At 47.8% G+C, this 27,035-nt stretch overlaps 1 protein-coding gene across 2 annotated transcripts in view; it reads left to right on the top strand.

Moving 5' to 3' along the window:
* Positions 1-27,035, top strand: part of CLIC5 (chloride intracellular channel 5) — a 158,731-nt gene that overhangs the window by 53,931 nt on the left and 77,765 nt on the right. Inside the window, exon 1 of one of the 2 annotated variants that reach the window (XM_068558472.1) lies at positions 459-855. The exons of the other annotated variant lie outside the window; for it this stretch is intronic. Coding sequence (XP_068414573.1) covers positions 793-855 — 63 coding nt within the window. The 5' untranslated portion in view covers positions 459-792. Of the gene's footprint in view, positions 1-458; positions 856-27,035 lie in introns of those variants that run through there. 2 annotated transcript variants of the gene reach the window in all.

Below are 27,035 nucleotides of genomic sequence, written 5' to 3'. Positions count from 1 at the left end.
CCTACTCTATTGATCCAGCAGGAGGATGGCCAATGCATGGTTTTCAGGGTCCTTCCGTTCTCTTCCCCGCTACCCACAGCTCAGCTCTCCCCACTCTGAGCATCCCTAAGGCAAGAAGGGGCTTTCCTCGTGGGTAACGCTGCTAGGAAAGTAACTTGGAGGAGGTGATGCTTCGTTAATGAACGTAAAGCTTAAAGCCATTTTTCCTTTCTCTTCTCTTCTCTTCTCTCATCCTCTCCACCCCCCACTCCCATCCCCCTTTACCTTTCCCAGGGCATCCTCCTACCCCAGTGGCGCTGCCGCCCGGCCGGTCTGCGCGCGCCCCGCAGGGCCTGGGGTGCGGGGCGGGGGCCGCGGTCGCGGGGAGCCCCTCCCTCCCGCCCGCCGGGGCTGACCCCGCCCCGCGGCGCCGGCTATTTTGGGCGCGGGCGGCGACCGCGGGATCGCTGCCGGGCGCGGATCCGGTGACACCTCTCAGCGCGCGGCACTTGTTGCTCTCAGGACCTGCCGCCCATCCCTGAGCCCACCTTTCTCCCTCGCCGCCCCCCTGTCCCCTCCTGGCTTCCCTCCTTTCCGTGTGATCGCCCGGGGCACCGATCTCTCAGGCACCGCTGTCACCGGCTGGAGAAATAGATTAAAGGAGATAAACTAGATAAATAGATTAAAGGAGATAAACTTCTTCCGCAGGGGGCCCAGCCGGGCAGCAGCAGCGGCAGGAGCAGGAGCGCTGGCCCGGGCGCCGCAGAGGTGGCGCCTCCCCGGCCCGGGACGCTGGCCCCGGGCGCCGACGGCATGACGGACGCGGCGACGGCTAACGGGGACGACAGGGACCCCGAGATCGAACTCTTCGTGAAGGTAGGTCGGCGTCCCGGCGCCGCAGCACCTGCCGCGCCTCCAGCCAGGCTCGAGGCTCACGTGCCCGGGGCGCCGAGCGCTCTGGGACGCCGGACCTTCCCCAGGGAGCGCAGCCCAGCCCTGACGGTCCCTTGGGTGGCCTTTCTGTTGCTTCGGGGCTCCCGGGAGGGATGGAGTCAGGTGCAGTCTGGCAGGTGGCTGTCTTCTCGGAGAGTCTGCCAGGCAGTTTGTCAAACCCGCCGCAGGACCAGCCGTCACCCTGCCCCGGCGCGATTTGGGCCTGTCCTGAGGGGCATCTCCAGGTGCAGGGAGATGGCAGGAACCTGGCTGGACCCCTGAAACTTTCTTCTAAAATTGGGGGGTGAGGGGAAGGAAGAGGGAGAAAAGAAAGCATTACTAATAATATGACCTTTGGCAAAGCAAAAATAACATTTCTTAAAATCCCCCTTTTCTCTTTTACTCAGAGCTATTAAAAGAAAAGCAAAAGGAAACAAAGACGTTTTCTTGCTCTGTGACCTGCAAAGCAGAAACCAAACACTCCACTCGCCCACATTACTGTAATTGTCATAATTCTGCTTCTGCGGGGTTGTAGCAGGAAAGGCTAAGGGTAACCTGGGGCAGACTGGGAGGAAGGGGCACAGGGGAAAAAATTAAATTAAGTTGCCTCGCTCCCTGGGCAGAAACGGGCTAACATCCAAACCTGCTGCACTTCCTTTGCAACCTGGAGGGGGAAGGATGGAGGCCGAGGCAGCGTCTCCCGGTCCTCGAGCGTAATAAGAAAGAAACATTTGATAGGTCTTCGTGCAGCAGAAGCGGGGAAACCTGAGGCGCAGGGAAGTTGCCTCCGGGGCGGTGCAGAGTCGCCAGGACTTGGGGGAGGGGGCGTCGGCAGGCTGCCTGAGCGCTGAGACCTTTCACGAAAGGGAAAAACCCCCAGAATGCAATTTCCCTAGACATATACAGGTAACTGAGAAGGGAAGAGAACTTGGTGCCTGTCAGGGGCCTCCTGGCCGAATTTAAAAGGCATATATATTCCCCAGGGATGGGGAATATACACTTCTTTTAAATTTGCTTTGGCCAAAGGATCCTTATCTAATACAAACTAATTAAGCAAATAGATTTTCACAGAAAGTATAAGATCTGTATGACCTTTTGGTCTTCGGTACCTTTTGACACCTAAAAAATAATAAACCAGTTGTGACTTACCTTACACTTGGAAATTGCTCTCAGTTGGCCCAGCCTACCACGAAGCTTTGTTAAATTTTTTCCGCTGGATTTTTTCATTTTGGAGGGTTATTTTTCAGAATTATCCATAGATATTACATTTGTTTTTTAGTGAGACTTACTTTCCTCAACCTGTTTCTCTCCCCCCAAATGAGGCTTTTGTCTCCCTCATTTGGTTTCTGGGACCCCTCTGGGAGGATTTCCAGGCTCTCTGGCAGACCAGGTAATGAAAGAGGTCCTGTCCTCCCAGGCTGGGCAGTGTTGGACCCAGGGCCCGGCAGGTCTGCCCTGACCCCCAGCGTCCAAGCCTGCGGTCTAGGGAGTGAATACGGAGAGCTTTTACAGAGCAAGGAGTCTTGCTGTTCTTCTTGAGGAAAGCTATTCTAGGACTTTCTCAGATTCCTTGGGAGCAGGTAGTTTCACGGTGTCAAGTTCCTGAAAGATATTTGAAACACAAATTGACTCTTTTAGAGCCAAAGGAGCCCTTTGCCCCGCTCCTAGGTGAGAAGACCATTCTACCTGCACCTTCTGAATTTCATGTTGGCAGCTTGGAGGGTTTCTCCATTTGTATAGAAATCTCACTTCGCAGCCCCCGGTGCCCACAAGAATTCTAAAGTACCTGTGCTGTCATTTGTTTTTTTTTCCCTAAAGGAAAGGAACCCATGAGAGCCAGGCAGGCCTTCTTGGTCAGTACAGAAAGCAGATTGATGAGGGAACAAAAAAATCAGATAGGAAAGCTCTTTTGATTCCCCCACCCCCGTTTTGAGCTTCTGGTTAGTAGTTATCATTTACAGGGACAAGTAAAGGCTGAAAAAAATTGTGAAAATAAAGACACTGCCCAGGCTTTGAACGGTTTCGTGTTAGAGAAGCAATGTCCTGATTTATAGAATCAGGCATTTCCATAGTTTGCCGTGTCTCTTAGCTGTATGATTCCCATGAGAAGAAAGTCCTTCTTGTTGAAGGGGTCAGGTATCCGAGGTCATTTCTGCAGGCCCAGCGGGTTGGTTTCTAGGAAGCCTCCCAGGCAGGCTTGCCTCACCCAGTAAGAGTTGTGATGTGGTCATCTTCAACACTTCCATGAAGGGACTCCCCCCCAAACCTGGCCTGTCCCCTGGTGTGTCATTCAAAACCTCCATAATCCAGAGTTTCAAGGACATACGATTCTGTGCCACATCAATTGATAATCATTATCTGTTACTACTGCCGCTGCTAATAATAATACTAAATGGCAGCGTTTTAGGACTTAGGAAGCGCATTCAAATACCTTATCTCATCAGATTCCCAGCATCCTTGTTCGTGAGCCTTGGTTGACTCAGGAAAAGTGATGTAAACAAATAAATGTGGCTCCCAGGTACCTCTTGAGACGTGATGCTGTCAGAGCACTTGGCAAGCGGCCGTTTGCTCTCCCTGTAACAACCTCAGGAACTAAGGATGATGATTTGTCCCATTTTATGGTTGAATAACTCAGGTGCTCAGGGAGCTAATGAGAAATGCCCAGAAGTAGATGGCAGTAAATAGCATTCAGATCCAGTCCTCAACTAGCAGTTTAGACTCTAAATTTCTTACTCTTTTCCAAACACCCATATGTCAGGTCTTGCACCTTCTTTTGCCAAGTCAGGCTTTCAAGTGTTTCCAAGATGACACTTCCTGGCAACTTACTAGTCCATTCTAATGTGGTCATAAAACACTGTCAAAGCTCCTGCCCATCCCTGCTCTGTACTCCAAGTCTCTCCCGTCCAGGGAACATTCTAATGGGGGTGTTTAAGAGATCACAGAGGTTTGAGGAGGTCAGCTCTGACTCTCATTTCCCAGCTAATGTGGATGGGAAAAAGGAGACAGAGACCTGGGTTCAAATCTTGTCTCTGCCTCTCATTTGTCGAGTGACTCTGAACAAGTTCAGAGTGTATGAACAAGTGTATGAGTCTCAATACACCCCTCTTAAAACAAGAGGGTGTTTACAGATAAGGTGCCCGTATCTTGAATTGTCCAAACCAAGACACTTCTGAGAGAGAAAGGAGGTGCTTCCAATGGTTAGGCTGGGACAACAGGTGTCACCGATGTTGTGCAGGACGTGTGGCCACCCTGGTTATGAAAATACCTCCCCCACAGACTGGCTGTGAGGATGCCACAGGAACAAATAGAGGAAAGCATTTTGTAAATTGGAAATTGCCATGAACACATGGACTTCGATAAGGATATGAGTTCCATGGCAGATAGAACCTTTCTTGATCTGCAGGTCCCTGATTTGCCTTAGAGAACAATGGCCTGGCTGATTCCTCACTCGCAGGGCTATTTTGAGAATAAATGAGATCATACACAGCTGGGACTTTGATCACAAAGGGAGGACAACAGGTTAGAGTTGATAGTGGCAGTGAGTGTGGTTTATTGAAAGAAGAAAGAGCACGGAAATAAAAGCAAAACAGAAAGTGATTTGGGAAGACAAACACGGGATGTGCTGCATAGTTAGATCTCCATCTGTATCGACTCCCTCGCCCCCAGTCCCACCCCTAGACCCCGGAGGTAGAAAGCCACCAAAGTGAAGTGATCATGGTGCACCAGTTGGCAACAAATGTCTCTTGGGGCCAAGGGTGTGAGTTTCAACAGAAACCAGTGGTTCTCAACTTTGGCTACATATTCAAATCATCTGGGGGAGATTTTAAAACTCCTGATGCCAGGCTGCTCCCCAGGTCAATTACAGCAGAGTTTCTGTGGGTGGGACCCAGAAGTGGTATTTTTACCCACACCCCCAGGTGACTCCGGCGTGCAGCTCTGGTGGAGAGCCACTGCGTCCTCACCAGAGGCGGGTCCCGAGGCAGTCAGCTTTGCCACAGCCGAACTAGGCGGCCTTGTTAGTGCAGATGAATGTCTAGAACTTCTAACAGCCTCTGGGCATCGTGGTCATCCCGATCAGGAGCGTTGTTGATAGAGAGCTTGCAGCCAACCGGTGCTCCGTGAACAGATGCTGACGGACTCTAAAGCCCTATCTGCAGGGCTCCAGAACAATCCGTGCATGGGGTCGGTCTAGTAAATAATCATCAATTCAGCCTGGGGGAAACAGAACGGAGTCCTGCTGATTGTCTGATGGAAATGACTAGTCTTTTCATTTACTGAGTGGTCCGAAAGGCTCTGACAGTGGTGCAGAGCACAAGTCAAGACATGGTGACTCGTGGTCTGGTCATCTGACTTCCAGAACAGACAGGATCAAATGTTGTTGTGTTGCCTCTCAGACCCCAGCTGCCCACTGGCTGCCTGGTCACCTGCCCAAGCATGGGTTTATCAGGTTTTGAAGTTCCTTTTATCACATTATGCCACTGTTTTTCTTTCCCACTACCTCTTGGTTTTGACCTTTGGTCAATAATCCAATACACCAATTCATCTGCCCTGCTGTGTCAGCGAATGCATCCTTACCTGGTAACACATCCATGGGAGTGCTAATGTCAAAGGGCGACTCATACACGTCCCAGGTTCCCTGGCAGGTGGTGGGAGTGAGGACTGAGGGTCTCAAGATGCTAAAGCCTACAGCCAGTGGTGTCAGGTCCTGCCTCCCTGCCGGCTTGGGCTGTTTCTCTGGGTGTTTGGTGGCTCTCTCCACCCAGGGCAAAGAGCCCATCAATTTAGACGGTCAGGTCAAAAGCTTTCCATTCTTGGTTCCTTTTGAGATTCCAGATGCTGGGCCCACATGAGTGGTGACAGGAGGGGTAGTAGAAAAGTGCAGTTTTTGGTGTCAGACTGAGGGTCATCTGCTGTGTGAGCTAGGACAGGCTGCTTGACCTCTCTGGGTCACAGTTTTCTTACCACTACTGATAATGGCAATACCTATTTCCTGCGGTGAGTGTGAGCATTGAACAAGCTGTGTATGAATCTGGGGTCTAAGTAAAGCCTCCTCTGCAGGCCCAGTATAGCCCAAAAAGTGAGAAGCCAAGCCTTTGCATGTTCCTTCCTTGATGTGTCCCAGAAGTCAGACACTCAATCCTATGTTCTGCTGCCTAGTTGCTGGAGCCGGGACAAAGGCCGCTGGGGGCCCAAGCACAGGGCAGCTGTCTCTGGATCTGATTGCCTCCCACAGGGCTGCTGCTTCAGGAGCTGGAGTCCCCCACAGGCCACTGTCTGAAGTAATGTAACCACAGGGAGAGTGTAGATCTCTGACCAATGGGTGGATTCTTCCAACTCAAGAGATGTTGATTCCTCCTGTAGTTGCTCCCACATAGCTCGAGGGGCTGGACCAGGATGCATCAAACCACTGGGGGTGCTGCACTGGCCCCTCCCCTTTCAGCTCCATGGGGATGATACTTCCGGGGTTTTATCCCCTTCTTGTCACTGGATTCCAGGTGGGGCCTCCCCGGCTCATCCATAGGTGCTACAACTTTGACCCTTCAATAAGGAGAAGGCTCTGGAGTCCAGGTCCTTTAGTTCCAAGAGGACCCCTGGGATCTCTATGCAGATTTTCTCACTTGCTTGCAAACTTCAAGCTCTACCTAGCCATGGTTACTCTCCTAGAAAACACACACACACATTTACGTGTATTATCTATCTGGACTATAGGAAAAACATAAGAGACTCTCAGTATCTGGTACCTTTGAAAACTGTTACCCAGGAGACATTCTCAGTTGTCTTTTTCATCGAAGCTGGAAGACCAGAAATAGTGAAGATGCGAAGTGTTTAAAGCATGGGCTTCCTGAAGGTGTGAGTCTCCACCCCGGGGGCATCTTAGATCTGACGCTGCTTGTGAGGGGTCAGCTCCAACTACCAAGGAAGTGTCTCTGCCAGCTCCCTGAGTGAGACTCTACTTTGCACACTCATATATTTATTCAGGGAGTATCTTAGTTCTGAGATGTGAAGTGCTTTAAGGATAAATAAGATAGATAATCTGCCGTCAGAAGTAAAATGAATTCTTTCTGGTAAAAAGAAATGGAGTTTTTAACCCTAAAACAAAGTCACCTCTAGCTCTGTTAGCTCGGGAAGGTTCTTTGAGTTATGTTTATTACAGCGCTCACGGTGAACAATGGCTAGGCCACTGGCCTACAACCTTTGGGGCATGAAAAAGTCACTGCAAAGCTTTTTCATATGGACTTGCCCAGCCCTGTCCCCAGAGATTCACATTCAGGAGGTGGGGGTGAGTCCCAGGCATCTACCCCTGGGTGATCCTGGGATTCGTCAAAGGTTGAGAACCACTGGCCTAGATCATGGGTAAGTAGGGTTGAACCTGCCCAGTGGAGGATCCAAAGGGCAAGAGAAAGTCGACTCTCCACTGGAAGCGTGCATTTCTTGGGATGGAGGAGGCTGAGACAAATATGCTCATTAGCCTGAATCACCCCAGATCGGCCCTAAATAAACCAGAAAAGGGAGGAAAGGAATGCTTTTGACCTTTCTTTTAAACTTGCTTTTCTTCCTTTGTAATTTTTTTATGATATAGGAGTGACAAGTAATTTAAAAAGCTGGGCATGAAGGAAGTATTAGTAAGATAAGAAATGCAAGGAGTTAAGAGATTAAAAACAATCCATCAATCAATTAACCAATTAACAAACATGTTTATGGAGCCACCTACTCTGTGCCAGCCTCAGTGAAAGCTGAAATCAGGGAGGGGAGATCAAAGAAGATGGGGTCTCAGCAGCCCATGAACTTGCAGCTGAGGAGTAAAAATGCCAACATCATGCCCCGTGAGTGGTAGGAAATGAGATGAGGGGAGCCGATGAAGGGACCCATGTGGCTCAAATGAGGCCTCCAGGTCTAGTCTGCGGGGAGGTGGGGCCTGAGTTGTGCTCTGAAGAGTGATGAGAGTCACTGAGTGACTAGGCGTGGGAAAGCACGTCAGGTCCAGAAACAGTGTGGAGGAGAGGATGTGCGGGGCCCAGTGGGTATACAAGGTTGGCTGAAGGGAGTGGTATGTGGAGGGCCACAGTCGGAAATAAGATAGAAACGCAGCAGTGGGAAGGGGTTTTGAATGGCAGGGAAGTGGGTTTTGACCCCTGGTAAGTAATGGGGAGTTACCAGAGGGTTCTACCCAGGGTAGGAGCTTGATTTGGTCCCTGCTTCGTTAGAATGGTTCCTATGCTATTTTGCACGATGTGGTGGGAAGATTGATGAATTCAGAGTAAGAAAACCTGGATTCCAGGTCTGGCTCTGCTGCGTATTGGTTGTGTGGCTTTCTTTAAGGCCAAGCTTCCTCTTCTGTAAGATGGGCTCAACAATCATAAAATCATAGAATTTCTGATTGGGAAAAACCTCTTAGAAGTCATGTGGTCTGACCCCCTCTTGTCGGATAAATTCACAGTCTAACATTTCCGGTTACCTGCTTTATGGGTTTAAGGAAGAGAAGCGAGACGACGCGTGAACTGCCACTGTTTCTGCCTTCGCTCTTATGACTGTGCTCGCGGTGCTTATGAAGAAGGAGAGCCTTGCAGCTGAGGCGGGGGGGGGGTGGGGGTGGGGGAGGCTCCTCCAGGGTTTGCTGTGGGGAGGCCACCGTGAGCCCAAGCTGGGGCCGAGAGGAAGAGCCTGCTGGGCAAGAGTGACGTGGGTGCAGAACGAGCACAGACCTTGGAAGAAGCCTGTGCAAACACAGGAGGGGGGCCCCAGTTTAGGTTCATGGTCAGTTCACCTCTGGAGAGACTGGTCTCCAGGTCTGGAATGCTGATGCTGTTGATGGGCTTGACCACTATTGTCCAAGCTGCTGTAAGTGGATTGAGTGCAGATGAACGAATTGCGCTTCAGCTTTACGGTTCCTTTTTAACCTGGAAACCCTACGGATCTAGGATAGAAATAGAGCTGCGAGGAAGGGAGTTGTTGTTGGTAATGAGACTAATCTTCTGGTTTTAGAACTGTTCTGTTTGAGGTGATGGCAGGCTAGTTGAGGGCAGATGGCCATTGGAGTGCTGGAAAACCAGAGCTAACAATGAGATAAAGGTCAGGCTAGGGGTGTGGACTTGAACTTGTGTTTCCTTCCTACCACCATTGAAGGCATGGGTTCCCTGGACGAGGGAGCTTGGAGAAGGGGTAAAGAGGTAGGGACTGTGCTTTAGGAAATGTCCATTTGAGGGGGAGGAATGAGGCCCAGGAGGATTTAGCAAAGGTGATGAAGAAGCAGAGCGGTAGGAAATAAACATGATGTCCCAGACAGAGGAAACCGTATGGACGATGGCTTGTAGAGGCAGGAAGTGTCTAGAAGAACTAAGCATTCTAGTGTTCTTTGGCAAAGCGTGTGAAGGGATGTGCGGAAGGCAGACAGATATATAAGTTTGGGTCGGATCGTGAGGCAAACTGAGCGATTTGGGCTTTTATTTAAAATGCAGAAGATCGCATGTGTTACCTCCTGCTTGTGGGGCAATTATATTTTAAAAGCGAGGAAAGTACTTAATAATCTGAAGGTGGCGTGCCTGGCCCCTTTGTATCTAAGGAGAGGTATTCTGAAGTGGAGTTCATCACACTGTGTCTTGGGTGACCCCCAGGCTGTGGTGTGTAGAAGTTTGGTGCTGGTTACCCTATACCCTATACCAACCTCTACGGAGCTCAAGGTGATGTTTTCCACTTCAGTTTATCATTATTCTAGGGTAAGCGGGGAAGACTCAAGTATCAGACTGGAGATAACACAAAAGGTGAAGGAGGGGAGGGTGTGTAGTGAATGGACGCCAACTGCGAACCCATTACCTAGAACGCAGAGGAAGTGAAAACCGCGTTCCAGTTACCATTGCTTAAAAACTCAGTTTGGGAGATTGGCATGACAGCAGATAAAGACTTCTTGACTCAGCCCAAGGCTCTTCTCCCCTCACTGCCCACCTGTGCTTCCCAAAGCTGACAGGGAGCAGAGACCCAGGAAACACAGCAGGTGGGTGGTTGCAGCGGGGGGTGGGGGGGCAGTCTCACCTGCCTTTTTTTCATTTTCACATTTGGATTCTGTGGTGTTTTGTAGTCATATCATAAAATCTAGCATCCACTCTGTCTTTGTTTTTTTGCCTTGGAAACCAAAGGAGCCATATGTCTGTGGTCCTTTATCACAAATGCCTCAGATTTTTCCTGTGGAGATAAAGGGTTCTGAGCAGGGCTGGACCACAGGACTTTCGGGAGAGAAGGATGCCATGTAGGGAAGGTTACGTGACCTCTCCTCCTTGGAGTACTTTAGGAGTACGTAGAAGGTGTTATCTGTCTGGTGGGATTATTATAAGGGTCAAATAAAATCAGAAACATGAACTTCTTTCGTAAACTAGAGTTTTCATTGTTTAAGTGTAGGGCATTGTATTGGTCAGTATGCACCCATCACCTTGTTCCCACAAGAGCTCAGTGGAGGGTTTGGTGAACGATCTTCCTTCCTCTGGCTCCTTCTGCCCTGTGGTCCTGCCACTCCCTAAGGCTGCCAACTCCTCTGCTGGACTCTGCATTCGACCAGCACAGGGGGAAGGATGGAGCGTCATGGGGAAGACGTGGAGGATCACATGGAGACCGTGCATGGTCCCTGCCTGGAAGTGGCCAAATCACTTCCAGCCTCTTTCCATAGTCCAGAACTCAAGTGTCACTGAGCTGTGTTTTCAGGAAAAGCGGAAGCAGGCTTGACAAACAGCAAACCAGTCTCTACCGTAGAGATGATTTATTTCCTTGTTTCCTACCACTATGTCATCTCATCACTCCCTAAGACGGCATCCTGCCGACAGCCTCTCTCTTCTCCTGTCTGCCATGTTTGATACCATGAGCTTAATCTTCCTGGAATGGTCTCTTTGTCATAGCCACTCCTCTACCTGCTCGATCAAGTTCCCCTGCTTCTACCTGACATTGAGGACACTCTAACCAGGCCTGCATTCCCCTTCCCAGCCTGATTTCCTATACTCCCTTAAAACGGTTCCTTATGTGTCTGTACGGTTTCGGAAGCATTTTCGAGTCTCATCTGATTTTATCCTCACACAGTCCCTTGGAGGAAGGAAGAGGTTTAATCCTCATGGCAGACAAGATGACTTTCTGGGGCCTGTACTCTGGTTTCTTCTGCACAGGCTGAGGGAGAAACCTGGAGATCCTGACCCCAGACCTCAGTGATCTCAACCAGAACAGGGTGTCCCAGCCTCTCATGATCACACGATCTACCTGGGTCGCTTTACAAATTCCGGCACACACTTATGAATCAGAGTCTTGTGGGGAGGAAATCCCGGGCATCTGTAATTTACTAGTGCCCCAGGGATTCCGATGCACAGTCCATTATGGGAACACTGCCCATGACTTAACAAGGGCCCATGTGGATACCCTGAACCCAGAGAAGTGAGTCTAACGGTGGGAATGTGAAGGACCGTGACACACGCACTGGAGGGAAATCTGAAGGGCAGTGGGTCTTCCAGCTGCTTTCAGGTCACCTCAGTGTACCTTATATTCCAATCGTCTTAGATATTGACCCTTGACTTTAGAACCGGCTCCATGGCCTTTGGAGTTAAAAAACAGTCACGGGCTTTTGTTTTTTGCACAGCTGTTCTGCCTATCCCCGGAATATAATGCGCTTGAAGTGGAAAATGTCGGGAATTGATGGGTGGGGGGGATATCAGGGGAAATAAGGTGAGATAAACAGAGGAGAGCTGACTTGACTTATGAAGTAGAAAAATCAACCCTCATTCCCCAGTCCTCTTTGGTCCCATTGAGTGTCTCTGCACTTTCAGAAGTCAGAGAATACGTTTGGAAACTGAATAACAATAGCCATGGCTCTGTGCTGTTCTGAATGCCTTGCTTATTTAGCTCCTTGAATTCCCTGGGTGGGTCCTATTATTACTCCCCAGTTACAGATGAGGAAAGTGAAGCTCAGAGAGACCGAGCCCACTGTCCAAGGCCGCAGAGCTAGGACACGGTAGAACTAGGCTTTGACCCCCATCCCCAGGCAATGGGATCTGTGCTCTCTGCTGCCTCATTGCACCCAGACCCTCCCAGCTGCGTGAAGAGAAAGTGCTCGTGCTGAGTCAAGAGACATTTTTTTAAATGGCCGGCTAGAGTGGGGGGCCCAAGGCTTCGCCTTTCCTTAGTTCTCCATAGGTGACAACAAATAGTCCAAGGCCAAGTCAGATCTCTACACTTAGGCAAACCAGGCGATGACCAGACATGGAAGGTAGAGCCGCCTAGAGACCCACCTGTTCTCAAGCCTTCTTCCTATTTCTCCACCACTGTCAATCAATTCCCACCCTTTGATGTCAATCAGTTCCCACCCTTTGATCAACCTCTTTGCTTTAAGGCCTGTCCCCCAGAGGTCCTTTTTAAAATGTGAGTGTTACCCAGGATGGGCTATACCTGGACACTGTGGCCCCTGCTGCCACATTCGTTGGCTGGGATTGCTTTATGAGGTCAGGATGCAGGAGGAAGAGGATCAGAAGGAGGGGCAGAGAGAGACGAGGAGAACAGCTTGTGTACTGAGCTTGCTGCCTTTCAGGCCAGGAGTAGAGGTCATGCTTGCTGTGCGATCTGGGGGTAGCTACCCAAGGCGGACCCCATCCCCTTGCCAAGAGATGGCCATTGGCCAAAGTGCCTCAGGATTCTAGGGTAAGCTTTGAAACTCATCTTTGCAAGGATGGAACCCTTGGCTTGAAGGAAACCTGTGTTTATTCCAGTTACTCTGCCCCTACTCCATTACTAAGAACTAGACTCATTTAAAGAGGTACGGTAGAGTCCTACAATAAAAATAATTACAGACAATTTGCCAGGGCCCTCTAAAGATGAAAAATAATACATCAAAATAAATTTAACAGTGTTACTTCTGGAATTCAGTGGATTCCACTGAGTCCTCACGGGATTCCAGCAGCTTCTGAAGGGCCTGATGGTGCTTTTGTTAAGAGGACGTTGAGGCCCAGAGAGGGTAGGCTATTATACTGCCACACAGCAGACTGAAGTCAGCAGGGAGAATAGAGCTATTGGCTGTGGTTCACTCTATGGGGGCCCAGCCTCACAGATGCTAGGCCCTTTCTGAATCATTCTGAGACACATGACATAGTCAAAGGTAGCAAAACGGTGGGAGGCTTTTATAATAAATTCAATTTTTTGAGTATCTCCTATGCACCAGACATTGTGCTCGCCACTCCATTTTAATTCAGTATCCCTGAGGCAGACATGCCATGGGGTGGGTACCTTGTGACTGATTTACAGATGGGAAATCTAGGGCTTAGAAAAGTTAGAGCTTAACTTGGGGTCCCATGGAAAGTAGTAGAGTTAGGATTCAAACCTAGGTCTGACGGACTACAAAGCCACATCTTGTAACGTATGTTAGTAATGAAAAATAACAAAATTAAAGTCAAACGTGCTTGCAATGCACTCTTCCACGTGGCAGCTGTTGCATGAGGTCGACCAGGTGCCCAGCCCCTGGTCTGGAAGGGAATAAGGTACACAAGGCAGACACAGTCGGGCCTGGGCAGACTTTGCAGTCTGGGGTGGAGGGGTGGGCAGGGCAGCCACTGGATATGCAGGAGGACTGGGACCCAAGGGCACATACAAGGCTATGGGAGCTGGAAGCAAGGGGACCTGGTATTAGGAAGGCACTGAGTTGAGCTTTGTGGCATAGGCAGATAAGGGTTTGGGGGTCCAGTTCAGGGGCAGTGTGTGAGGGGATACTCCCAGCTAAGCTGAGGCAAAGAAGGGGGATGAGGCCATCCACCTCTCCCCGCAGCAGACCTGCTGCCAGGGCAGGTTCTGGAGGAGCAGGTGGTGAAGGGCCTCCCGTTCTCCACCCCATCAGGACCCCGGACGCTGCTCTTGGCCAGGAGAGCAAGGGCACCGCTGGAGAAAGCCCAAGGCCTATCCCTCTGGCCCCGCTCCCACTTTAGGTCATCGTAAAGGGCAATTAGGGCCTATCTAAGCCAGATACTCTTCAGAAAACATTTTTCGACTTGTGTGCCAAGAACTACATTATCAAGGGTGAGGCACCTTTCATTCCAGAGTGGAGATAAAGGGTCCTCGGAGGGAAGGTCTGGCGGGTTAACACTTTGGGGTGAAGGAGTACCTCCCGATGTGTGATCAGACATCAGCCAAGGAGGGCAAAGGAGCGGTTATCAGATGCCCCTCGATGACGAAGGACTTGTAATGTGGGGGGAGGATGGTCTACAAGGATCTGGGAAAAGAGGCCAGGGATGGAAGACAACTGTCACTCGTGCCATGGTTCTGCCCCCTGGGCTCGTGCTGATTTCCTTTTGTTGGGTTCAAGCAAGGAGGACGGTATCCAACTGACATGGTTACTTTGAAGTCACAGATCAGATGGAGTCTTTCCTCATGGCTGGCTGTTTCCTACAAGGGAGCATGTGCGCCATCATTTTATTATTGCTTTATACACACACACACACACACACACACACATACATACATATATTATCATATTTATATTATACATAATATATAATACACATATAAACTTTTTATGTATACACTCTTCTCCTAAGGTTTGAGGTCCAAGACTGAAATGCCTATATTCATATGGTGTTTGGTATATACCATATGCTCAACTAATGATATTGCTATATAGATCCATATGTATCTTTGCATTTAATCCTTATTTAATGAATATTTACTGAGGAACATAGCAATACAATGGAATTCAGGAAAGTTGCTGTTTGCTGCTGCTTCCTGCCACTCTAGGATTTTGGACTGGTCGTTTGAGTTTCTTCATCTCTAAAATAAGAGGATTGGATGAAATGATATCTGAGGTCCCTTTCAGCCCACAAGTTGATTCTTGGATGGATTCTACTGTGTACTGAGCATTGTGGGAGGCCTGGTGGGAGATTCCAAAAGGACCCTCTCAAGCAGTTTACTGTCTACTTGGTGAGGGGTCTTCATGCTCCCATAACCTAGATTGAGGTCAGCAAACTTTTTCTATAAAGGGTCACATAGTAAATATTTTCGGCCTTGAAGTCCACACGGTCTCTGTCACAGCTACCAAACTCTGTTGCCGTAGCAAGAAAGCAGCCGTAGACAATTCATAGATAATGGGCATGCTTGTGTTCTAATAAAACTTTATTTACAAAAACAGGTGGTGGGCTGACCCCTGACCAAGGGGCCCAGCTGACAAGGAAATGAACTGACCGTGGTGTGTTACCCAGAGCAAAGGTCTTGGCCTTTGCTGTCATGTGCTGAGGTTGGAGGTGCCTATACTCACATGTCACTGTCCTTGCCACTAAGCACTGAGATCTGGCCACCCCCGAGTGGAGCTGTAAGATGAAGCATTCTGAATTTCTTAGAGAATCTTCCTGGGTGAATCCAAATTAGTAATATTCCTATTCTGCATGGGATGAAATATTCACGGAAACTGAGGCTCTAGACTTTGTTACCAGACCCAGGAAAAGGTTTCTGTGCCTGTGGACTCGAGTCCTTGTGTGGGAGAGCAGTGTGTGAACAGAACTCATTCCCCCCCACCCCCGCCGCCAGCATGATTTTTCTCTCATGCCCTGCACTTGGGGTGTTGTTCTGTCAAATGATCCCCTTGACGTTTTCTGCTTGGCCTGCCTTCCACCAAGCCCCGTGCTGCTGACACATGCTGCTTCTCTGGGCAGTGCCCTGACATCTGTGTGCTGGGACACGGCCACCTGGCAATGGGGAGTCGCTGCGGGGTCTGTCCAGGAACGTCACTGGGTAAAAATACAATAATGACTGCATTTCCCAACCCGTTTTGCACCCACATGAGATAGGTAAGTGGTTCAAACAGGCAAGCCAATCTGTGAGGCCTCATACATCTGCTGCAAAAGGTAGATTTTCTGAGAAATGAGAATGTTGTCTTATAAGGCAAACATTCCTAACAGTAAACACTTGGAGTGGTTTATGTCTTTGACTCCCCTGGGCCCTTGACCAAGACACTTGGCCTCTCTGGGGAATTTTTCAACTATGAAATAGGTGGAACTACATTCCTGGGCCTGTTAGATCCTGGCCTCAATTCAAATGATATAAATTCATGGAATCCACTTATGATCTCTGGCTACTTTTGACTTATTTTGATTAACTTTTGCGTTGGCCAGTTTCATTATGTGTGTTTGTGTGTGTGTCTGTCTCTGTGTGTGTCTGTATGTGTCTGAATGTGTGTCTGCATGTGTCTGTGTGTGTGTCTGCATGTGTGTGTCTGCGTGTGTGTGTCTGTGCATCTGTGTGTGTCTGTGTGTATGTCCGTGTATGCCTTTTTTCCTCAAATTCGAGGTCTTTTTTTTTCAGCAGTCTCAGATACAATGATCTGGCAGGAAATTGGTTCTTCCGAATGCCAACAAAGTAATAATAAAGGGTACTTTTGCTCACTATTCATATGTTTATATTTTGGAGAGTATTTTCAACTGATTTCAATATTGACACGTATAGGGGACATTTGTCCTTCTTTGTTGCGACCCAGCACCATTTGAACATTCTTCTTCTGGGCCCTGCTTCTTCGAGGCAGAAGCCAGAAATTGACTTTCTAGCCCATTTCCTTTTCTGCTTAAATTAGCTACAGTGAATCCTGTGGTTTACTACCTTATCAGTATTTCCTTAGAAAAAATTGTGCAACAGAATCTTCTTTTAAGTCTTACTGATCCTACGATATTAATTGTAATACCTAGTTTGAGTGCTTAGACTGTCCTATTAGGATATTTAACACCAAATATTTCTTTTATAACTTCAGTAAATTCTTTGGGGTGATTTTATTGGAGACTGACAGAAACGTAGATCCAGGATCCTATGTAGTTCTTGCTATGAACGTGGAGCATGTGACTCACTGGGGGAGAGGCTGGGGTCAAGCAAATCACACTGTGAGTTTTTTCTCCTCCCTCCTCACCCCCTTTAGTACCACCAAAGTAAAGCCTTTTCACTGGGTGGAAACAGGTTACAATAATTCCCGAGAGCCTCCTTACCCCTCAGATATTATACCTGGTTTAAGTTACAGCAAAATTGGGCTATAAGACATTTGAAGACATTGACCTTTACTTCCACACCCCCTGCAAGTCTTTGCACAGAACTAAACATTTGACAGATACTTAATGAGTTTTTCAGAGATTGACTGGTTGACTGTTCAATAAAATCTTGCCTACCCTGATGACCAGATCTATAAAATGATAAGTATGCTGATGGTTCTTTTTGCCCACAATGTGTTTTGTTCGCTTACTTTAAAATAGGCATTTGAACAGAGTAGTTTGCAAGGGCAATGCAAAAATTAGAATTTTGGTATTTTCTTTTTATAAACAACTAGATGTTTTCTGCTTGTGTGGCCTATAAAATCTGTCCAAACTCTGAAGATCCGGAAACCAGGTCATGCCCAGTGAGCTTCAGAACTGGCTAGAGTTCCCCGGTTTTCTAATTGCTGGTGTCTGTTTCCTACAAGAACCACTGGACCAGAGCTGCTCTCTGGTTTGGCTATGATTGGTGGGGAGCCTCCTCTCTAAGAGCTCAACATGCTTTGCAGGTCTCTCTCCCAGGAGCCAGCTAGCTAGCTGGCTAGTGGTGTGCATGTGTGTGTGTGTGTGTTTGCACGTGTGCACAGATGAACGTATAGGCCACGCATTCTCAACGGGGGCAATATCTCCTCAAGAGGGTTAAAATTGGTTCTTGAGGGGTGAAAAATCTTACTCTGCTTATATGTAAAGCACAAATACACACACAGCACATAAACAGATAGACAGTATATCTGTGGTATTAACTTTTCATGGGGGGTTCATGAGGGGAAAAAATGTCTAAAAAGTCTCCTTAGAAGAGGTGATAATGAAAAAAAGAGTTGAGACACACTGATATAGAGGAGATGGACTGACACATAAATACACATGGATGTGGGCATCCATATGTATACCACGCATACATGTGTGCCTATCAGGGATAACACATGCTATAACAGATTCACCTAGAAGTTTGAATTGGTGGCAGGGGCAGGACTGAATTCCGTGTTCTTTCTGACACTTTCTGCAACTAAGGATTTGCATTCACTTTCATGATTTTTCATGAACTGCCATTCTCGTTTTAAACTGCAAACACTTCAGTTAACATGGCATACAGTCTCCAAACGCAGATAATCCATGTTATAATCCGTATTCCTGTCATTCTCTGGAAAGGCTGCCTGTTAAAAATGAGCTGGGTCAACAATTCATTTCACCAGTCACCTGCCAAGCACCTCCTCCGTGGGTGGAGTTGCAGTGTCTCCCACGGGACGTGAAAAGATGGAGGACAAGGGCCCTGGGTCAGGGACCCAAGGCCGGGTGAGGGTGAGGGATGGAACTTACAGGTGTGAGCACCCCAGATGCTGCTGAAGGATGGTTGATGACTTGAATAGCCCGAGACAGGGGAAGGGGCTTACCTCACATCCTCTGGAACTCTGGATCCAATTTTCTCTTCCATCACTACCCTTTATCCACCTTATTCTGAGGCCTCTTGTTAATTATTTTTTGCTGTGATCATACCTTTTTGGAAGTAGGTGGTATATGCAAAATCCATAAAAGTCAAATTTTTAAAGATCTTAATTAAAAACAGTTTGAATTAATACCCGTATTTGACCAAGCCGTCAAGTGTCCATGTTGAATCCCTCACACTCTATCTCATTAAGCTCCTTTGCCATTATCCTGACCCTCTGTTCGTACTCATCCCTGCCTGTTACCTTGATGCTGTATTCCCAACCCTCCTTAGAAAGCACCTGGGAGGCCTCAACAAATGCCAATGCCTGGCCCCGCTCTGGACCAATTAAATCAGAATCTCTGCGGCTGGGGCCCGAGCTTCAGCACTTCTTACAAGCTCCCCGGGGGGTTCCAAATGCAACCAGAGTTGGGCATGCCTGGTTTAATCTGTTAAGTCCTCAAATGACTGCACATGGGAAACTTTCAGGGAGCTTCTGAAAAATACAAGCCCCTATGCTCCACCCAGGAACTCCGGTATGGGAACAAATCTGTATTTACTGTTGCCTTAATGCCAGGCTTTCACATGACAGCTTCGGCCCCCGATGCACCCTGTTCTTTGCTTAAAATGCTCTTCTCCTTCTTCTCTCCCCTTTACCTTCTTAGAAACCGGCTCAGGATTGTGTTGCTTTAAAGAAACCCCCTTCTGATTCCCACAGACTCTCCTGCATCCCTCTGGCTCCTGCACCCTCTTTCTTAGTTGATAGAATATGGATTTGCAGTAGTAGCTTTACGTATGATTAAAATAGGTGTGATTTCAGGGACACAAAGAAAAACTCCTGCATTTTCCCAAATGGTGCCGCCGCCCTTTGGAGACCTCAACGGTTATCATACTTTAGTGTGAGTGAAGCATCCGAAGTCAGATGTGGGGTACGGGTGGGGGAGGTGCATCATGAGACAGGACCCTGAAGGGGGGTTAAGGGAGGCGCCCAGGATGGTGGAAGGGAACATGCCTGCCTTTGGCTGGTGAGCCGCCGCTCTGTGTCGAGACAGGGCAGGAGATGAAGGACACGGTCCCTGCCCACAGTGAGCTCGCTTCCTGTGCGGTGTGCCCCAGATGATCCACAATTTCAGGACCTCCCTCACGGGGCTGTTGGGAGGATTATGTGAGTTCAAGTATGCCAAGTGCTTCAGACGGTGCCTGGCTCTTAGAAAGTGCTCAGTAGAGCTGGACTGTTATTAGTATCTGGCTTTGTCCATGACCCTGTGCTGCTCTCCTGTCTACAAAGCTCCATGGCATTTCTTATTGAAAGCTTTCTGGCCTTACTCCTTCAACAGACACTTATCGGCATTTCATCTTATGTCAGCAAAGCTTCACTGAGCGCTTTCAGCATCCCAGGTGGTCACCACGCCGGGCTTAGCAATGACAAAATGAATCAGGGTGTCTGTTCTTGATCAGACTGGAGGGGGAGACCACTTCCACACCTGCCTGACGCTGGGAGATGGAAGGAGCCGGAGCCAGGTGGAAGGCCGATGGAGACGGTTGTAGAGGTTCAGAGCAGGGAGCTGCCACTTCAGGCTGAGGGGGCTGGGGGAAGGCTGCATGGATGCCTGCATTAGAGGAGAAGCCTTGGGAAGAGCAGGGCTGGTGATACGAACAGGCCACGCTCTATCTCTTTGCACCTAGAACTGTGCTCAGCCATCACCTGCACTGTAGGTCCTCTTAGAAGTCCCACTTTACAGATGGGGACACTGAGGCTTAGAGAGCTGGCTGCCAGCACTCGGTATCTCAGAGCCATATTCCTATATGGTCTGCAGAGAGCAGTGGCGGGTGGAGAAGACTGATTCCAGGCAGAGAGCAGTGGGGAGTAGAGAAGACATTCCAGGCAGAGGCAGCAGCGGAAATATGACAGAGCAGGAGAGTGTAGGGCACGGGGTGGGTGTGGGAGCCTCCAGTGAGAAACCCATTTGGTTATGCCCAGGGGATGAGTAAGAGCTACACTTAGAAAGCTTGGTTGTCTAGATAATAGATGCTCTAACGTTTAGCATCAGTTACGGCGCTGGGGCAAGGTCTGGGTTGCCCCATGCCGTGTCTGCCATTAATCCATTTGTGCTGGATGCTGGGGAATCAGGGGGGTCCTGAGTGGGGTGGGGGGGTGGGGAGGTGCTCTACAACAGTGGCTGACCGACCAGTGCAGACACTTCAGTCCTTGAACAACTGGCCTGAATATCTGCTCTGTTTGTGACCAAGTCATGATGGTTCTTGAATATAAGGAAGAGGAGTTTGGAATTATTATTTTTGTTAATTATTTTTGTTATGATCATAGCTTGTTTTGATTTTGAGTGCCCTCAAAACTTTTGGGGGGAGTTGGTGGAATATATAAAATCAATAACATGAAATTAAAGACTAATTTTTAAAAATTTCCTAAACAATTTACAGCTACCATCTCTACTCAGCTTTGAGTTACTGACACCTCAGAGCTACTGACCCTGACTCTCCCCTGTGGGTGAGAGCAGTGGCTGTTTCCAGGTTCCATTAGAAGCCCGCCCTTTAAGGGGCCAGAGATTGCCTCTCCCCCCTCTTCAGAAGAATGATTGCTGCCACTCTTTTTTATTTTAATTTTACAAAATCTATTTCCACAGTGATTACTTTATGTTACCCTTACAACATCCTTCTGAACTGAGCAAAATTCATATAATTATACCCATTTTGCAGATGTGGAAACTAAGACCCCCCCACACACAGCTGAGAATAAGAGACTAACCCAACTTTATAGGGCAGGTCAGCAAACCAGAGCCAGCTGGCCACTGGGCAGCCTCATGGAGACCTGGGCATGACTGGGGTGGCAAGGGCCAGGTGAGGTTCCAGGGTGCTGAAGGTCTTCCCAGCGGCCACACCAGGCACAGTCCTTGAAAGAGGGACTGATGTGTCTGGGGAAGCTTCCTTTCTTTTCCTTCATCCCTATACCCAACAGTTCTGTAGATGGATAAAGGTAAAACCCTGTCCTCCTTCCATCCAAGCCTGTCTCTGGAAGTGATTTCCAGAAGCAATGATGTATTCGTTTTCTATTGCCGTGTAACAATTTACCACAAATGCAGTGATTTAAGCCAATACATTTCTTTTTTTTTTTGAATTTTATTTTATTTTTTTATACAGCAGGTTCTTATTAGTTATCTATTTTATACATATTATGTATATATGTCAATCCCAATCTCCCAATTCATCCCACCCCCCTCCCCTGCTTTTCCCCCTTGGCGTCCATACGTTTGTCCTCTACATCTGTGTCTCTATTTCTGCCATGCAAATTGGTTCATCTGTACCATTTTTCTAGACTCCACATATATGCGTCAATATACGATATTTGTTTTTCTCTTTCTGACTTACTTCACTCTGTATGACAGTCTCTAGGTCCATCCATGTCTCTACAGATTACTATCCTTTTTATGGCTGAATAATATTCCATTGAATATATGTACCACATCTTCTTTAAACCAATACATTTCTTATATCAGAGTTTCTGTGGACCAGGAGTCTGACTGCTTTGCTGGGTCCTCTTCTCTGCATCTCACCTGGAGCTCAGAGTCCTTCCCAAGCCTTTACGGGGGTCGACAGAAATAGGACTGAAGCCCCCAGCCCCTTGAGGCTCCTCACGGTTCCCTACCACATGGCCTCCACATGGGCGGTTCACATCACAGCAGCCTGCTTCTCCAAGGCCAGCAGGAGAGCCTCTCTTTCATGAGCTTTCTCCTGATTAAGTGAGGTCCGCTTAGGAGTCTCTTTTGATTAACTTACGTTAGATGGATTTGGAGCCTTGATTACACCTGCAAAATCCCTTCACCTTTAGTATATTCTGTTGGCTAGAAACACATCCTAGATCCCATCCACACTCAAGGGAGGGGATTATACAAGAGCATAAATGCCAGCAGGCAGGGGTCATGGGGCTGTCACCTTAGGGCCTGTCACAGGTAGGTTGAGCTTACTTTCCTCTACACATAATAATACAGCCCAGCACTTCATATACACCATCTTCTCATATCGTCACAACTGCATGAGGAAGGAATTGATATGGGCCCATTTCATAGGAAAGGAAACTGAGGTTTAGAGATCCAGTCCCTTTCCCAAAGTCACACAGCTCTAAGGGGCAGAACCTGGTCTTGAATTCAGGTGTGTCATACATCAAGCCAAACACCCAAAAACTTATGGGCCTCTTAAGGGAGTTGACAGTCTTAGGTACTCAGAAGACACTATTGCATTGGAAACTTGGGTTTTACTTTGACCTTGCTAGATGCTCACCAACTTTATTTATATTTCTTCCCAAGCTTAGATGAGGTCACATCTAAGACCTTGGAGTTGGCATGAATCTGTTTTCTGAGAGAGGAAGGAAACCCTTACTATGTGACAGGATTGTTTTTTTTTTTTTGCATATATTCTCTTATAAACATTCTGCAGTGTAAACGTTGTTATCCAAATTCTCCCTACCAGGAAACTCCCCCGCAGGCTCCGGGAGGTTCTGTGACATTCCACGTACAGTTGTTGGGAGTGAGACGTTAAACCCACCATCTGTCTATCACACTTCATTCCATCGGACACTTATGGGCCAGCTCAAATGGAAACAGAAGTCAAGATGGAGGTTTCTTTTTGTTTGCTTTAGACAGTTATATTTTTAGCCAACTCTGTAACTCACTGACCCATTTGCTGGAATGGAAACTGGTAACTTAAGCATGAATGGAAACCACTTTAAAAAATAATGGTCCAACACTGGTGCCGCCTGCAATGACAGAGAGGGTGAGGTTTTTAGAGGAGTGCAAAGAATCTACCTGGTTTCGCTTCTCTTCGTCATACCTTTTGTTTGTAAAACAGACTGCAGCCTATAAAGAAGATTTGCATAATTATATCATGGGGGAAGGTTTCAGGGAGAGGCTCTGTGTCTTGGCCAAGGTCACACAGTGCGTACGAGGAAGAGCCGGGTCTCCTGCCTAGGCATTTACTGCCAAGTTCCTCATCCACTACCCTCTCATGAGCACAGATGGATATATGGGGGGAGATGTCATTGAAGAAAGCTTATGGATGTGAAATAAATCCCATCCTGGACCCACAGAAACACCCAAGAGTTGACCCCAGAATTCAGCCATCATCCTCTTGTTGAAACTCCTCAAAACGCTAGCCCAGGCCTGGTACTTTGCTACTGGTTCCCATCCTGGAGGCCAGTGTGACTTGCCCTGGGGGATCCTTGGGGGATTTGGGTACCTTTAATGGGATGCCTAGCTTGCTCAAGCTAATTCTTTGTGTATTTTAATATCCCTCATTTACAAAACAGAGGCAAAGCTGAGAATCCTTGTAGAGAGAAAGATGGGCCTTTCTCATTTTCCCGTTCAGGTTATACTATATACCTGATTTACATGTTTATTGACTTTGTGAATGTGATGTTGTGAAGGCAGCGCCCGAGATACTGGTCCAGCAGTGATGTTAGGCACAGAAAAGTGGTGACTCTAGAAAACTACTTCCATTGATCTACATCTGAATCTGGGTATTTTCCTTAATACTTTTTTCCCAAATTTCAAAGTAACCCTGACTTTTGTCAGCCAAAATTATTCCTTCTTTACAGAGGTAGTATTGGAAATTAGGATATTTACAGAACAGTACAGCTTTAGCAGGATGATGGGGGCTACTTGTAGGAGAACCTGGAAGGGGGTCTCTGAGGTCTTCTGATGACAGTCAGGAGTGGGGACACAGTTCATGTAAAATGACACCTGGAAAACATCCATGGGGGCAGGGAGAGTATTCAGAGTTAAAGCCAATCATACTTATATACCCTCTTCCTCCTGACATTTTGACGGAATGAAACAAGTTCAAATGGATGTCAAATGCAGCCTAGGAAGGCAGACCAAGTCCCCCATGCACATCAGCACCTCCAGACTGCAAAGCAGTTCTACCCAGGTGGGTCGGAGATTCATGCTGCTACCTCTGAACTCACAGCCAGGGCCCTACGGACTGAGACTGGCCTTTAAGCTTTCTTCCCAAGTCATTGCAGGTCAGACAGCCTCCAACCAGAGCTGTGGTGGTGAAATCGCCCTGCAGAGCCTTGGGAGGGAGGCTTCCCAGAGCCGCGGGGGCAAGACTGTGGCCCCAGTGGGTTTGAAAGGCAGGACATCGAGCTAAAGAGGTTTACTCTTGAGACTTGAGATCTAGCTGAATTTGCTTTGCTAGGTTTGGGACTTGCTTGGGACCCGTCATCCTTTCTTCTTTTGTATTTCTCCCTTTTTGGAATGGGAATGTCTATCCTATGCCTGTCCCACTATTGTGTTTTGAAAGCACATAACTTGTCTGGTTTCAAAGATTCACAGCTGAAGAGAAATTTTGCCTTAGGATGAATCATACCTGGAGTCTCGCCCATATCTGATTTAGATGATATTTAGATGAGACTTTGGACTTTAGACTTCAGAGTTGATGCTGCAAAGAGTTAAGACTTTTGGAGCCCCTGGGGTGGAATGAATGTATTTTGCATGTGAGAAGGACATGTATTTCGGGGGGCTAGGGGTGGAATGCTGTGGACTGAATTGTGGCCCCCTCAAATTCATATGTTGAAGCCCTAACCCCACAACGTGACTGTATTTAGAGATAGGGCTGTTAGGCGGTAATTATGGTGAAGTGAGGTCATAAGGGTGGGTCCCAAGTCCAATAGGACTAGTGGCCTTACAAAATGAGAAAGAGAGAGATCTCTCCACTGTGTAAGGACACAGTGAGAAGACGGCCATCTACAAGCCAGGAAAAGAGCCCTCACCAGGAACCATATGAGCTGGCATCTTAATCTTGGGCTTCTCAACCTCCAGAACTATGAGAAACAAGTTTCTGTTGTTTAAACCACTCAGGCTATGGTCTTTTGTATAGCAGCCCAAGCAGAATAAGACACCCCTTTAAAACCTTAGTGTTGTGATTATCAAAAAAAAAAAATAAATGCATTCTATAAGTCCCTCTCTGACCAACTTTTACCATCAGCTAAAATCAATAAACAATAAACACTACAGAGAATATAGAGATGTATATATCATGTTCCTTTGTCCAATGGAGACTGCAGTTCAGCAGAAGAGGTAAATGTGGATATGGACACCCACAGGTATCTAACTTCAAAGGGCAGCAGAAGATCGTGCTAAATGTTGAATTGAGAAGGATATGTCTGGCAGGGGCATTATCAGGACAGGTTTTGTAGAGTGAGAAGCGTTGTTAGTAAATGTCTTTAGGAAGCAGATTTTTGCAGAGCTTCCCACATACCAGCTAGGTTAATGGGGTCAAATGCTTGGGTGAAGTCCACAGTACCACTCATGTTGCTATTCTCAGCATCTTCCACTTGCTGCCAATGCAAGAGTATCAGGTCTCCAGTTTCATGGCATCACTGGAGCCACATTGACTTTCAAGTAAGACACAACTGCCACTGATACGTATGAGTAGTTCATGGAAAATGACTCATGTTAATGCTGTTCTGAAATTGTGCACAAACAATATGGCTCCAGGTCGTCTGTCCCTGCACAAGCCTCCTTATGTTGGGCAAGGTCACAGTTACTGTCTCTTTGTAATCTAAGCAGTTAAGCGATGCCATCCATGCTTGAGCTACTGGCCACAATACCTGTGGATTGTAGAGGAGATTGTATCCGTATGAGGTTCTCTACCCAATGAATGAGCAGAGGGGAAATCTCAGCTCTAAAAATCAGAAAGGACCTCGCAGCTTCAAGTATTTTTCAAGTATTTCCTGGTGGCAAGGAATTCTTTTTTGGATTCCACTTTTTTGGAGTTCACTAAATCATATATGGAACCTCATATATAAAAAAGATAAAAGGAGGGGAGCTCTGACTCCCCTTCCCCCCCGACCCCAAGGGGCCCTGAGGCACCTCCACAGAATACTGGAACTCCAGAGACCATGGTCCAAAACCTTCAATTCATGCCTACCCTTTCCAATTGCAGATACCACTGCCCTCTAAGGCAACAAAGTCCTTTCATCAAAATTGATGCTGAGCAGGATTTGTACTTGCCTGAGGTCACACAGCTACTCATGGGCCAAGGTGAGACTGGAAGCTGGGTTTCCTGACTCCCAGCCGGTGCTCTTCATCCTTTGGGTGGCTTTGTCCAATGGTACCAAAGACTGAATGTTCTGTGTCTGCCCTTGAGGCAGTCGGGGGGTCAAGGATGGTGATTATTCACCTTATTGCCCTTGTATTAGGACAGTGCCTGACCCAGAGCTGCTCAGTGAGCGTTTGCAGACGGAAAGGATTTCCTGCATCCTGGTCTTCTCACCCTTGAAAACAAAGTATCATGGGAAACTCAATGAACTCTTCATGAGTGGTTTTGAGCGATGGCTGTAAACAAAGGCACTCAGCTCCTCATGATTTTTTTTCCTTAAAAGTCTACTCTTAGAACCCCATTTTGTGAGTAACCAGCCCTCGCAAAGGCCTCTGCCTGCAGTGAGTCCCAGGGGAAGGCATCTTGGTGACAGTCAAATTGTGATTGTCTACACGTGATGTCACAGTTTATAGAGCACAGGCACTGCATTATCTAATGTGTCCTTCAAAACAAAACTGTGGGGGCGGGACTTAGTCCAAATGTCATCATCCCCATTTTATTGATAGAGACCTTCTGATTTCTGCCAGTGTCCTTTCCGCTCGAGCACAGTGGGTCTAAGGATGGCCCGGGCCACGTGAAAG

The sequence above is a fragment of the Eschrichtius robustus genome, chromosome 12 (genome assembly GCF_028021215.1).
Source record: "Eschrichtius robustus isolate mEscRob2 chromosome 12, mEscRob2.pri, whole genome shotgun sequence".
Lineage (NCBI taxonomy): Eukaryota > Metazoa > Chordata > Mammalia > Artiodactyla > Eschrichtiidae > Eschrichtius > Eschrichtius robustus.
The sequence above is the reverse complement of the archived record's forward strand: the minus strand, read 5'-3'. Positions and strand labels throughout refer to the sequence as shown.